General features: G+C 35.6%; 2 protein-coding genes across 2 annotated transcripts; one reads left to right on the top strand and one right to left on the bottom strand.

The window, feature by feature from the left end:
* Positions 1-1,649: 1,649 nt before the first annotated feature.
* On the top strand, positions 1,650-3,489 carry LOC144553231 (uncharacterized). Its single transcript, XM_078301330.1, has 3 exons — positions 1,650-2,253; positions 2,419-2,495; positions 2,665-3,489. The coding sequence occupies exons 1-3, from the start codon at positions 1,650-1,652 to the stop codon at positions 3,487-3,489; spliced, it is 1,506 nt and encodes a 501-aa protein (XP_078157456.1).
* Positions 3,490-5,163: 1,674 nt separating this feature from the next.
* LOC144553037 (PAN domain-containing protein At5g03700-like) lies at positions 5,164-7,405 on the bottom strand. The gene is made up of 2 exons (XM_078301108.1): positions 7,255-7,405; positions 5,164-7,152 (listed from the first exon to the last, which is right to left on the bottom strand). The coding sequence occupies exon 2, from the start codon at positions 6,926-6,928 to the stop codon at positions 5,438-5,440; it is 1,491 nt and encodes a 496-aa protein (XP_078157234.1). The 5' UTR covers positions 6,929-7,152; positions 7,255-7,405; the 3' UTR covers positions 5,164-5,437.
* Positions 7,406-14,713: the final 7,308 nt, after the last annotated feature.

The raw sequence follows: 14,713 nt of genomic DNA, 5'->3' as shown, positions 1-14,713 counted from the left end.
CATTGTGTGACCTTCCTAGTATAATTCTCTTTATTAAAAGAGATAACCTTAGCCGCTGCTACAGTGCGCGCTACAGTAACTGCTACAGTGCGCGTTACAGTACCAGCCTCAACTCATATTCATTTTGGGTTTTAATAAACTTATGTTATAATAATGTTTTGCACATTATTAATTATGTGTCATGTATATTATACTATATAATATGTACCATATTATACCAAATAATATACATGCATAATTCTCATAAATTTATCTTCGTTCTAAGCAGTCATGATATTTATTTATCACATATATATTATTTCATGTCATATGAAACAATATACATCATATAAATAAAATATCCTTCTTGTTTCTCGTTTAGTTGGTGTGACCTATATGGAGGATCTGTGTTATGTTGGCAATGGCATAAAATATTTTATTACCATAAACTATAAGCGGTATTCTAGCTATACATTATAGTTACCCAAATAACATAGATGTAAAGTATACTTTTTACAATACATGATCATTTAAAGTAACGTTACAAATAACATTACTTGTGTCAATTCCTTGCCACATGATATTATGAATAATATACAAAGTCGGACTGTGTCATCTTTGTATTATATTCGTTTCTTGGTCTCTTAAGTAAATTATAAATATATAACTGCACTTCAGTTATATTGCATGCATTATAATTCTACTTTACCAAGGGGCCCATAAAATATTATCACTCATTATAAATGAGGGGCAATGATACTATTGACATATAACTTTCTCCCGCACAAGTTATATACAAGGAACTAATATTTTTATCACCACTTATGATAAGCAGCTTTTAATACTAATTACATTATATATTTCTCATGTGAAAAAGAAATACATCTCATATCTTAGAATTATGAGACACAATAAAAATATTAATGACACTAACATAACCCATATAATATTTTCATTCGTTAGGTCTGTTCAATATATGAAACCTTTCATATACTCATGTTATTAAACGATAAGCCTTTATCAACATTTATAGAACTACAATGTAATTTAATCAATATGACAAACTTATCATGGTATATTAGTGTTCCATGCTAATAACCAAGTTTGTGAACATTTTAGAGATTTATGTTTGTCATCATATAGAGTTCTATGGTTCAAGACCAAGAGCATCTTCTTGAACACTTCTATAGATAAACATAAATTTCATGGAACAAAATGCATGTAACATCCAATTCATAAACAGAACATGTAAAAGTGATCAACATAAGATAACTTTTAGAACACATATCTAACATAAGGTTGCCACCAGAAGTAGAAGGCTGCATACCCCAAATTCCACAGGCCGCAACTTCTAATTTGGACTCTTGCCCAACAGAGGGGGGAAATCAAATGGGCTGTTATGGCACTCGGGCCCACTAAAGCCCCTGAGCCGGATGGGTGAGTGCGGCGTTAATACAGCAAAACTGGGAATTGTTTGGGCCCATTGTAATGAAGGAGGTTAATCAATTCTTTGGTTCAGGGCAAATGAAAGACTCAGTAGGGAAGTCGAATTTGGTTTTGATTCCAAAAGTGCAGACACCAAAACTGGTTTCAGAATACCGCCCTATCAGCGTCTGCAACTTTCTGTATAAAGTCATATCGAAACTCATAGCCAAGAAGATGCAGCTTGGATGGATGTCATTATATCACAAGCTCAAACAGCATTTATACCAGGACGCAAAATTTCGGAGAACATTGTACTTCTCCGAGAAATTACCCATAGCTTCCAACATAAGAAAGGTGGACCTGAACAATTTGTGCTCAAGGCAGATCTAGCAAAAGCTTTCGATATGATTCGATGGGATTATATGTTCTATTTGCTTCCACTTTATGGGTTCCTCCCGAGGTTATGCAGTTGGATTGAGGCTTGTGTCCGTTCAGCAAAGTTCACAATTCAAATCAACGGTAATGGGGGTGGATTCCTTACCCCGATAAGGGGCTTGAGACAAGGTTGTTCAATGTCTCTGTATCTATTCATTATTGCGATGGACCCCTTTTCAAGGTGGCTGGATCACAAAATGAGAAGTAGAGACATAAGAGGTCTGAAAGTCACAAGATCTGCCCCTGCGATGGCATGCTCAATGTTTGCGGATGATTTAATTCTCATGGGAACCCTGACATCCAATGAAGTAGAAGCTGTGCACACCACACTAACAAATTTTTCTAAGTTGTCAGGTTTGAAGATTAATCAAAGCAAATCTAAAGTATGGTTCTCGGCAGGTGCAGCAACTTCGAGTAAGAGGCAATTTATGAGTTATTTTGGTGTACTATAGGCGAAAGGAGAGGAACGCTACCTAGGATGTCCTGTGGCAGTGACAAGCGATAGCTCCTTCGATTATATAATTGAGAAGTTTGAGACCAAATTGAACATCTGAAAGGCAAAATTGTTAACCCATGCAGGCCGTTTAATACTACTCAAGGCGATTCTCGAGAGTTTACTAGTCTATGCCATGGGCACGGTAATATTGCCACCAAAGGTAATAGCCAAATTAACATTTATCATGAGAAATTTCTTTTGGGGAGGGACTAATGAGAAAAAGAGAATGGCGTATGTTGCCTGGAAAGAAGTCACTACCCCGAAGGGGATGGGGGGGGGGGTTAGGGCTAAGGACTTTGAAGGAGCTGAATTTGGCTCTGGTAATGAAGATGGTGTGGAAAATTGCTCAAGGGAGCAATTCACCTAGGGCACAAGTTTTGAGAGCCAAATACTACCCGAGATCTGAATTTTGGCCCTCAACAAGAACTTATCACTGTACAAAGCTGTGGAGAAACATCATCCAAATTAAAGCTGCTCTAAGGAACCATATTATGTGGGAATTAGGCTCTGGGCAAGGGGTAACAGTATTCTCTGAACCATGGTTCCCTCAATGGCAGGAGTTTGAGGCCCTAAATGCACTGCAAAGGAGAACAACAGTTTCCTCTCTGATCTGTCAGGAATCTGGCACTTGGGATTTTCAGAAATTAGAGCAGCTTTTCGGGTTTACACAAGCCCTGAATATCGCCACCTCAATACCAGAATGTTGCCCCTCAAGTGAGGTACCTGATACCTTGTTTTTCATCTTTGCTAAGAATGGAAAATTCTTAGTCAAAAAAGCTTACCAATTGATAAAGGGAGATGTGGGGGTAGAGGCAGACAAATGGTTCTGGGAAGAAATCTGGAAGAACAATGATATCATCCCAAAGCTGAAACTTTTCCTATGGAGGTGTGTGCACAGAGCATTACCAGTAAGAGGGGTGATTGGAGTAAGAATCCAAGATGTACCAGTTACATGCCAGCTATGCAATTGTGAAGCAGAGACAGTGGAACATGCCATCTTCAGGTGTGGATTTGCCAAGTCAGTATGGTTGAGCTCACCACTCAACTTGAATACAGACACAGTCCATGGCAGCTATAAGGAGATCTTGGAACAAGCAATTCAAATGCCAAGTCACCTATTTGAAAGCTTTGTATGCATTGCATGGGCTATTTGAAGGGGGAGAAATGATGTAGTCATGGGAGGGAAAGTGCAGGACATGGCAGCATGTGCAAGGTACTATCAGGAAGCACTACTTGCTTGTCAGGTTACTGCAATTTCCAGTACAACTGGTAAGTCTTCCTTAGGAATGCCTCAATATCAGGATACATCGAGTCAAAACCAAATAGTCTGTGTATGCTATGTAGACGGTTCCTGGTCTAAGAATGGAGCAGCTGGAATAGGGGCTATACTGATCCAAATGGGAAGGATAATTCACTGGGCATCAAGAAGAGTGAATGCGATAAGCCCATCTCAGGTGGAAGCCATTGTTGTGCTGCATGGATACAAACTGATGCAAGACTACGGATGTAGAGAGGGGGTGATATTCTCTGACTCCTTGGAAGTGGTGGATTCAATTAATCATGGTCAGCCGGTTATCCATGACTAGAGATCCTATCACGAGGTGTGAAATGCTTGGCTACTGAAGGGACAACTAGGAGGGAAAATCATCACTAAGCACTGTAGTAGAGAAGAAGGAATGCTGAAAATTGCACATGATTTAGCAAATGGTGTCAGAAGACAACTCAGAGACAGAACTGGCAATGACTTAGAGGGATTAGGGAATGAGAATTGGAGTTTGTAGGCCTACAGGTCATGTAAGAAACCAAAAAACAAAAAAAAAACAAAAGGTAAAAAAAAAAAAGTTACGGAAGTAGTTAGCAACTTGACTTAGCTTGGAGAATTTGACAGAGAATTGAGGGTCTCTATCATCTCAGATACTACATAAGTGGAACACACAACTTACAGTCCATATTTACTCTAAGCCGGACCAAACACAATCGGTTGCCTATTGAGAAATAGGGGGTACGCTTTAAGATTCGTACCTGGTTAAAAAATAGTCTAGATTTAGTAATTGAATGTGTGGTACCGGGGAGGCGGGGGGAGGGGGGGGGGGGGGGGGGGGGGTTGGGGCGAATAATTTCTTTTTTAATATTATTAGGAGAATTAATTAAACAGAAAATAATTCTGTCCAAGAAGTACATGTAAATGAGTTGGAAGTCTGTCCCAAATAATTTTCTGTCCATTAGTCCTAACCAACAGGCCTAATTTAGTGTAGTTAGGCGGTTTAACCAACAGGCCTAGTCAACCCTGCATGAGAAATTGCACTTTGATATTAGTTATTAGGGGCCTTCTTCCAGGATTCCACCATATATTATTTTTTTCCAACGATTTATTTAATAAAATTGTGCTACTTTTAATATAAAAAAATCGTATTAAATGTGGCCGTTGATCTAGTTTACTAGTTAGCTAGGAATTTTACTGATTACACTTGGCCCAGGTTCAGATTACCAATAGACAGCCTATGAGTCATTCATTCTCTGTTAAAAGCGCCAGAAATCAAAGACACCTGAACAAACTTTTGTATGGTTATTGACTTATAATTAGTAGAATTGAAAGAATGTGTTGCAATTGGAAGCTAGGCAGGACGAAAATCTCAATGAAAATGAGATTATACTTTCTACAAGGTCAGATATTATTGACAGAATCATATGCAGACAGTAAACAGAAATAGGCCCATCAATTTACAAATGCGGCCTCTTTAAAGTTAGGCCTTCTCTGATAAAACCTAATAATTCCCATTTTTCCAGTAAGGCCTGCTCAAAATAATTTGTGAACACATGCGTTCAGATAGTAGACACAATGTTGTCAAACTTTATTGTCATATTTAAAAAAGAAAAATACTTCCCATTTTTCCAGTAAAGTACACAAAGTCTATATTTGATTCACTACAAACGACGAACACAAGTACAAAAAGAATAGCTATTCCTAGCCCAGGCCCAGAGACGCTAGGCCTAGAAATGGTCTTTCTATTTCCCTTCCTAATAGGCCCCATATTTTTGTCCCCTTCTAAAACGCTAAAATCCATCTCTTTCTCTTTTTAAAATTGTTCAGTTCCCAATTTATCACGGTTTCCTGAATGAATCGGAGAGTTCGATGGATTTAAAAGAAGCAGCCGCCAGATCTTTATAAGGACCTGGTGCAAGACCGTCCTCCATAGACCTACTCCTACCCCTCCTCTCCCAAATCCGGTACGCAACGAACCCACCTGCCGCCGCCAAAATACCACAACCAATCACCAACAGTGCCACTTTCACCTTATCATCTTTGCTCTCCTTCTTCTCATCTCCATCCTCTACTGATCTCAATTTGAAATATCCAAACTTGCTCTCATCTCCTTTTATTACCATCTCGATTGGGTAATCCATCATGTAACAGTTCCCTGTTATGTTGCTGTAAATCGCGCCCCAGCATGTGCAGTTCTTCTCACACGTGCTATGACACTCCTCCAACGAACCCATTTTTGTAAAATCCACAAAGTCTTTGTTCGCCAAGTCGACTCCTTGCCGGGTCAACACCCCGTACCCGGCTCCGTTTGCATTCACTTTGTCTCCACTGGCCATACAGAAATTTCCATTGCCCGTCGGGAGGCACCCGTTTGTACCATTGGCCAGACACGTGCACTGTGGCGGCTCTTGCAACATACAAATGCTGTATGAGCCACACGTGCTAGGGAGATTGCACGGCTCGCTGATAGCCGTATAATCTAAAATCCAGGCAGAGTTATTCCAATGGTAAGCTTTAAGGTTGCCATCATCTTCTAATGTCATTCGGTAGAAAACTTCGTAACGGCGGTTAAATGTGTTGAATGATAAAACATCAGCTGGTGGGCCCTCTTTCTGATACATACCAAGAAAGCCATCCGAGCTGATGCGCGCATATATCGGGCCTTTATTTTCGACAATCTGTGCCTTGGCTTGTAAAGCTGTATACTTGTAGTATATAGCAGAGTTACTGCCCTTTCCAAATTCTATGTATAACGCAAAATAGTTGGCACCGAGTGACATCGAAAATTGCTGATTGCTGGAGAGAAGCTTGGCATAGGAGGTGAAGTTTTGGTTTTCTACAATGGTGTTAGAAGGAAAATCGAAGCTTTGCCATAGAACAAAGTTAGGGTTTCCTGTCTTTTGAATTTGGAGATTAGAAGAGTTGAGTAACAGAACATGGTCACCGGTACCGTCTGATGGTGCAGACCAAAAGACTGTACCTTTTTTCTGGTCAGAGAGAACCAGGGTTCCATCAAAGGAGAGCGAGATGGAACCAGTCCACGGAGCTGGGTTTGCCGGTATGGCTCGCCAGAGAGGAAATGAAGAAGGGAGATGAAGAATGGCGAGATCAAGGAAATTAGAGTCAATACGAAGGAAGCCAAGAGAGAAGACACCGGTTGGATCGGCGAGAAGGGGTTGGAACTGAGAGTATGAATCGTCATGTTTGGCTGAGAAACCTCTTTGTATCTCTTTAGTTACTGGATCTGCCGCTAGAGTTATTGCTACATGAGTTAAGCAAATCCAAAATAAAAATAGAATTGCCTTCATCATACTTGAAATATCTCTCATTTTTGGCAAGCTTGGTACTAGTAAGGGAGAACTAGAGAAGGAATGTTCCTTTTAGTATAGCTCCGTACATTTGCTAATATTAAAGAAAAGATCTTCTTTAAGTGGAAACGGCCAACAGGAGTTGTATCTATGGATAGTTGCATGAAAGAAAAGAGAATAAAAGAACAAAAAAGAGAACAGGAAATAGGGAAAATGAAGGCAGGTGGGGAAGCCGCTGATCAGGCCTGGAAAAAGAGAGGTTATAGTAATTAGAATATTTTGAGTTCTGTGACATACATCGCAACTCAAACAGTCAAACACTTCAATAAAAATACAATGCTGATTACTTTATAGAGACGGTGGTCCCTCCATGGATTTGATGAATATCCTTGTTGTTCTTTGCGAAAATAGCCAAATTTCAACTCTCTTTAGTCAACATTTAGCTAGTAATTAATGAGCCAATATGACATATTTAAGTGCTACATGCTGTGTGTGGTTTTATCAGTGGCTGCTTTCTGTTTTTAGTGGTGGATATCAAGCTACAAAAGCTAAAGATAAGATGCGTGATTAGTTTGCTTGCTTCTATTGGCAATTTGACATGAATGGACAAGTCAAAAGGAAAAGAAAATTGGAAAAGGATTAGATAAAATCCATGGTTTTATCACAGTACATTTTTTTTTCATTAAAATGCAAATACATAATAAATTAATAATCTTTGACTCAACGAATGGTTTCTTCAATTATAATAAATGATGTTAGGTTTTGGGGTTGTGGTCAACGGTAGCTGCATATGCTATAATTGATCACCTACAATGAGATGTGGCCTTGCAGTGTGCATATATGTCAACTTGTCTAGTGGGTGCAACTGTTACCTATATATTATAAAAATGCAAAATCTGTCCGAATTCATTGAAGGGATTGGCTTCTAAATTATGTTTCAATTGACTCTATACATGAGATTTGCTCATCTACAACTAGAAGCGGGTTGAAGCAAAAAAAAAAAAAAACCAACTAGAAGCGGGTAGAAGAGTATGTATGGGTTTATTGACTGATTGACTTACCCATGTTTCTCAAAAAGTGAAATAGTCATGTATGGTACTTGTAATACTTTTTAATTTTCTATGCAAATTATGGACAAGAATTGTCTTCTTTCGACAGAAATTTATGTCGGGGACTTTGTTTTTCTGAAAATAATAAATTTCAAAAACAAGTACAACGTATAATGTATAATATATACACGTTAATTACTGACTTTATTTGATGGATATAAATCTGCTGCGATTCTAAAGAATCACAGCATCCTGCGATTCTACATCCATCTCTTCATTTGCTTTGAGATTCGTGCAGAAAAAATAATTGCTCTTAAGATTCGTACATTCCAAAAAATAAATTTCATGCCGAGAAATTATTGTTAAGAAATAAATAGAAACATGAAGAGTACTTTCAATTTTTGATGCTATAGATGAATCACAAAAATAAATTCGGATCTAAAATTTGGAACTGAATTTTTTTCGCGGATCTAAAGTATTTTGTTATGTTTAAAAAAATATTTAAATATTCCTTTTGTTTCAGATAAAAATTAACTATTATTTTTGTTTCAAAAAACAAAACTCAGCCACCATCTTAGGAAAAAAAAAATTGATTCCAAAGATTAAATTTGAAAAAAAAAATTGGTTTCAAAGTTTGAATCCGAAATATTTTTACCATTTATTGCATCTAAAAGTAAAGGTACTCATTCTATTTTCATTTATTATTTAATAATTAGTTCAATAAATAAAATTTTTATTTTCCTACCTCCTTTGTCTGTCGTAATTATAAAGTACATAATTAAGTCTTAACGGTCATATTTGATTGTGGAGTAAAATTAATGAGGATTAAATTACTTACTCCATGATGCTACTTATATTTTACATCTTGTTTGGTAATTGGAATTATGACTTAAATTAATTTACTTGGTGGAGTAAGATGTTGAAAAACATATATATTGTTTTTATGACAGTGAACTATACGAGTGAATTAAATGTGGAGTAAGTTAATCCACCTAAATAGGTGGAGTAAATTACTTCAAATTAATTTATCTTTTATTTCATCTTATTTCTATTTTTTTATTTAAATGTGAAGTAAAAAATCTACTCAACCTTCTGTTGCTCTACAACCGAACATGGCCAACGGATCGAATTAATTGTGAATAACATATATAATTGATTTGGTTTAATTATTTGCATTATGTTTATACGTTAATACAAAAGGTAAAGGCGCAATATCTGGTTTGGGCAATAATAAATCATCGATTTCTTTCACACGTGTTGAGAAACTGTCCTACGAAAAAGAAAACAAAGTCAAAATTAACACCTGACAATTGAAATTAAAATATATAGAGCAAAAGAGATCTAACTTTCAAAGTTCACCTTTCTCAAACTATATTTAAAAGATTTTTTTTTCTAAAACCGTGATTAAGAAAAAATTTATTGAACCAATGTAATTGATTGATTTTTTTTTTTATCAAAATTATAAGTACCGAGTAGCCTATTCGGTAAATAGGAGTATCCAATTTATCTATTCGGTACATTCCAATGTCGCCATTTTATTCCGAAGAATACTATAGAAAAATTGTGACATAGAGAGTGTACCAAATAGGCTATTACCGGTACCTCTTTTCATGTATCGAATAAGCTACTCGGTACTTATAGTTTTTTTTATAATAATAATAAAAAAAAAACTAAGTTCAGTAAATTTTATTTTTGTAATTATGGCAATTAAAAGATGAACTCATATCAAATTGGGTATTTTTCTTAAGGTTATATGATCAGGTATTCACTTTAAAAATTTATCTAAGACGTTCAAAATCTGACTTTTTTTTTCCAATTTCCAATTTATGTTTTTAATTCTCTTATACGAACTTTAAATTTATTTTATTTTTTCAAAACAAAAAATCCCCATGTGGTGGGTGAATGGTAATGAATATCCATCTTGTAACCGATAGAGATCTTTGCAGACTGATGCAGACTTTTTTAATGTCAAAGCGAATAATGTCAATTGATGCGAAGCGCAGAGGCTCCACCACTCCACTAGATTTATTTTATTGCTTAAACTTTTATCCTGATATGTCCAGGGGCGGACGCACGATTTTTGTTAGGGCGGAATAATAATCGGATGTAAATAGTTTATTGGATACAATTCAACATATCAAAAAAAATACCAATCAATATAATAAAAATCCTAAATTACTTGAAAAAAATCAATAATTCAACATTTATAGGGAATTTGAAATCAACATTTTTGGTTCAACTTGGAATCAGCGCCTTTGAATTAAAAATAAATAAAAAAAAATAAAAACATTTTGGTTCAACTAATTTTTGCTATTTGGGATCAGCGCCTATTTGGGCTCCGCTAATTTTTTTCGCTCAGAGTTTATATGGGCTCCGTTCCGTCTATTAGAATTCTAGAATGGGCTACAGGGGGACAATTTGAATTCCAGAGAGGAGCAAAGGTCCAAAAAGTAGATTTTTAGCACTATTTTTGGAAATCCAGCAGGGGGCAGCTGACCCCCCATGTGCTACAGTGGATCCGCCCTGGTCATGTCGACGATGTTGACTTCCATTATTTCTTTTTCTTCTTAAAGTGTTTTATAAATTATCAACGTAGTAATGTAAATCTCGGAGATCACATCATAAAACAGTGATTCTAACTTGGATAATTTCCCTTCAATTAAATTCGAATTAAACTTTTACTGGGATTTAGTTCCATATATAGGAGACAATCACAATATTTATCTTTTAGAAGATGTTTTTATTTATTGACATCTATCATAATAAAACATGCATTTTTTTTTTTAAAAAAGATAGAGATCTAGTCTACTAATATTTTTTTAATTATTTATAAAGAACCTTCTATTCAGATTCTAAACTTACTATTTCTCAAAGAATATTACTTTTTATCGCTGGATTAAATATTAGTTCTTAAAATTAAGTTATTATAAGAGAAAAGAGAAAAAAGAAATTAACATTTGTGAGGAAAAAAAAGTTATCCGAAGCATGAAGTAGCAGTCTGGAATCTTTGGATTGTTCAGGGGTGATTAAAATAAAATCTTAATTCAATCCTCGAAGAAACCACTTAGAAATTTTGAAGCACAGATCTTCCAAAAATTAACGAATCTACACTCTACAGAACCTACTCTACAGAACCTCCTCTCAGTAGACGTCACTGGTGACCTCAATTGCACAATAGCCACAAAATTCCAGCACGGGTTTCAAACAGATACAGAAGTAGGTATGCTTAAAAAAATGCAATAAAATGCTGATCATCATGTGATTGCGGCAAAGATTAATAGTGTGCTTAGCGTTAACCGCACGGCGGCAAACTTTTATATATATCGTCACACAATTATAGAGTTTCGCAAATAACCGTGGCTTGTTCGTTAAAAATTTACTAATAATTTACAGATTACTAACTTGAATTGAAACTGATTGGAAGGATTGACTCTGTAACTTTATAGACTGAACACAAGCAAACTTTAACTTACTCATTACCAACTTGAGTTACATAGAATTATATCACATCCAATTCTAACTGAACTCAAGTCATCTAACTCATAAATTTATTTCCAAATCGCAAATTGCAATTGGACCAAACCCATATATATCCAAATCACTGTAACATTGCAGTCTTAAAAGATTCAAATATATTTTGTTTATGATTTTGATTATATTTGTTAAATTTCTTTTCTATCATATCCTGTTTAGGTCTAAGAAATTTAAATTGCTTAAAATTATTTATTTAATTTAACGAGTTATGAATCAAGTTAAGTTGATAACGAGTTGACCACAAATTGAGTTTTCAATTTGATCCTGTCTTTCTAACTCTGAGTTGAGCATATCAATATGCAATCAAATCACTCGCTCACTTTGTATATGTTGAGTATTTTGTGTACGTATTTTAGAGGTTGATTTAATACTCTTTTGCTTTTAAATTTATATACTTAATACTCAATTTCGATTGGTTTACAAACATACAACCTCTTGTTGCGGTATCGGGGTTGAACACAAGGACAATGGGAAGCAATACTAATTACTAATTTAATTTTAATTCTAGGAGGTGTGAAATAGTGAATTAAAGTTTGGTTTGCAAGCCGAGACAGCATTGAGGGCTCAATGCCGAGATGAGTTGGTTGTAAGTAATAAACTTAAAATGGTTGTTTGAAACAATATTGGGAAGGTCTAGGGGCTGTGGTTCACTATCCGAATTGACCAATCTACTTATTAGTTTGCTAATTGCATTCATGTTTGTGTAATTGTGGTTTTACAAATGTCAAGTCAAGAGGTTTCATGTTTAGTTTGTCACCAATTGACAATTTGTCTTAACTGGATTGGACTTCATGTTTAGTTTATCGTCACAAGTTGGTCAAGATATTGGTTGACTAGTCAAGCTACTCTCGACTACTGACACTTCGTGTTTAGCTTATCGTGACCGGTACTGATTATAGCTTGATACACCTAATCAATCGTCTAGACTTCGCATCTAGCTTAACGCCATAGACGCTTGTGATCTGAGTTGGCATGGAACTAGGATGAAACTAATACTAATTCCTAAGATCAATTTCTTGCTACTATACTTGATATCAAGTACTAATAGAACCCCATTCAACTAAAATAAGATAATCTCATGTACACAAATTATGTATTCATAAGAATAATAAAAAGCTAAAACAATCATAACACAATTTATAACTAACCTAGTAAGGTAGATTTAAACCATTATGTTTCTGATCCATCACCCCTAGAAGGGACGACTAGCTTCTCATAGTAATGTTATCAACAACTATGAAAAATAGAGAATACATCTCAATAAAATAAATAGAGAGAAATAGAAAGATTAAACTAATTCTAGTTAATCTTCTTGCTGCTCTTGAGAGTTCTCCATGATCTGTCGGCAATCTGTGCCTTGTTTCCTTGAGAGGGAAGAGAAGAGATGGAGCAAGAATAATAGTAGAGAGAGGTGTAGAATGGTCTAGGGCCAAACTTAGATCGGTTGGATGCTCTCCTGGATGTTTTATGGGAGATTATGAGTATTTAGGAGGGAGCCAAGCAAATCGGGAAACAAATCTCCTCATTAATGTGCAGAGTTGGCAGTCATTTAAGCTGACGTCCGTCTTTCAAAGTCTGTGGTGACTCACAACTTCATAATTTGAATAAAGTTACAACATGAAAGTTGCACATCTCTGTTTTCTGGATTTTTCAAGATTTGGTTCACTCAAATCGGAGTTCGTATGACCAAACTGCTTCTGAAATACGAACAGTGTGTAAAGTTGGCATATGCAGTGGCGGGCCGTGAGAAGGGACTTCGCGGGGCGCGAATCTCTTAGCCATGAGCGTTTTTTCAACAGTTTTTGTCTTTAAAGGGGTGGTGAGCTACCATGATGAGGTGGCGGCCCGTCAGGTACCTAATTTATTGTCTTTTTATAAATTTGAATTTCTAGTAGCTGGCAAGTGGCGGACCGCCATGAGGAGGTAGTGACCTGCCAAGAAATGTAGTGACCCGTCAGGAAAGGTTGTCAATATCTCTGTCAGTTTTTTTTTTTTTCTATGATTAAGTCTTAGATGGTTGGCGACTTGTTATGTGTGTCTCGCGGTTCGTCAGCATACAATTTAACTTATTTTCTTAGTATTTTTGCATAAAAACATATTTCTAACAATAACTTGATCGTTAAAACATAATTAAGTGAATCTGAAATAAAATAGGAGTAAACCAAAATAAATACTTGATACTTGATATTGTTTCGTATTAAAATCTTAATCAAATATAGATATATTTGCGATCTATCAGTATCCTCAGTGAATAAAGCGAAAGAAGTCTCTGGAAAATTTTCCTTTTACACTTTGTATCGCTGAAGAAGTAATGATTGCTAAAAATTAAAGAAAAACAACTTCTTCTTCTTGTAATAGTTACTAGAGAAATTTTATATAATCGAAATTATGTACATATGATTCTTGCGTACTATCGATCCAAGTAAAATTTTAAGTTGCTGAGTTAATTAGTATTTACAAGAGAATTTTTTATTCGAGTTTCAATCTACGAATTTCCATACAATTTCTCACACAGAAAACATTATTTTTATCACTAAATAAAAAAACTAATACTCTCTAATTGTATTTTTAAAATATAAGTAAAATATAACCAAACTATAAGTAGTCAAATTATATACATATGACTGTTTTCTAAACCATCACTAATTACTAGATAAAATCCTTATATAAAAAGCCATTGCAATTCTTTAATTAATCATCGTTTCGAGCGTCCATTTATCAGTAGAAAAGACGGAATACTTTCCCAATTATATAAAAAATAAGAACTGATGTATGCACATATAGCGTTAATTGCTGACTTTCCTTATAAGATCACGAAACCCCACACAAAATTTGGTCAAACATCATCATCCCAATTTTAACAACTCGAATCCACGGTTGGCCTATTGTCGACTTTGTTTTTCTATTATTAATTTCTCCTCGCTCAACGTCCACTTCTTTTATTCCCAACTCGGATGGGAGTTGACCTGTTGATTAATTTCAAAGCACTGTCCCCATCTGGATTTATGTGTTTGATTCTCCAATTCACTTTAATTTTTTAAGCGTCCAGTCTAGGGGTGGAAAAAAAAAAAAGCTCATGGCTTGATCGACCTGACTTGTTCGCTAATAGTTCACTCGTTACTGGGCTGAACTTGTTAATTCTGAACCGAGCGAGCTGTTACTAGCTCGATTCAGAATTAACAAGTTCAAGTTGAGACCTAACTTAATTACTCGTCAACTCGAC

The sequence above is a fragment of the Carex rostrata genome, chromosome 4 (genome assembly GCF_964058835.1).
Source record: "Carex rostrata chromosome 4, lpCarRost1.2, whole genome shotgun sequence".
Taxonomy (NCBI): Eukaryota; Viridiplantae; Streptophyta; class Magnoliopsida; order Poales; family Cyperaceae; genus Carex; species Carex rostrata.
This window is presented reverse-complemented; position numbering and strand designations above follow the sequence as displayed.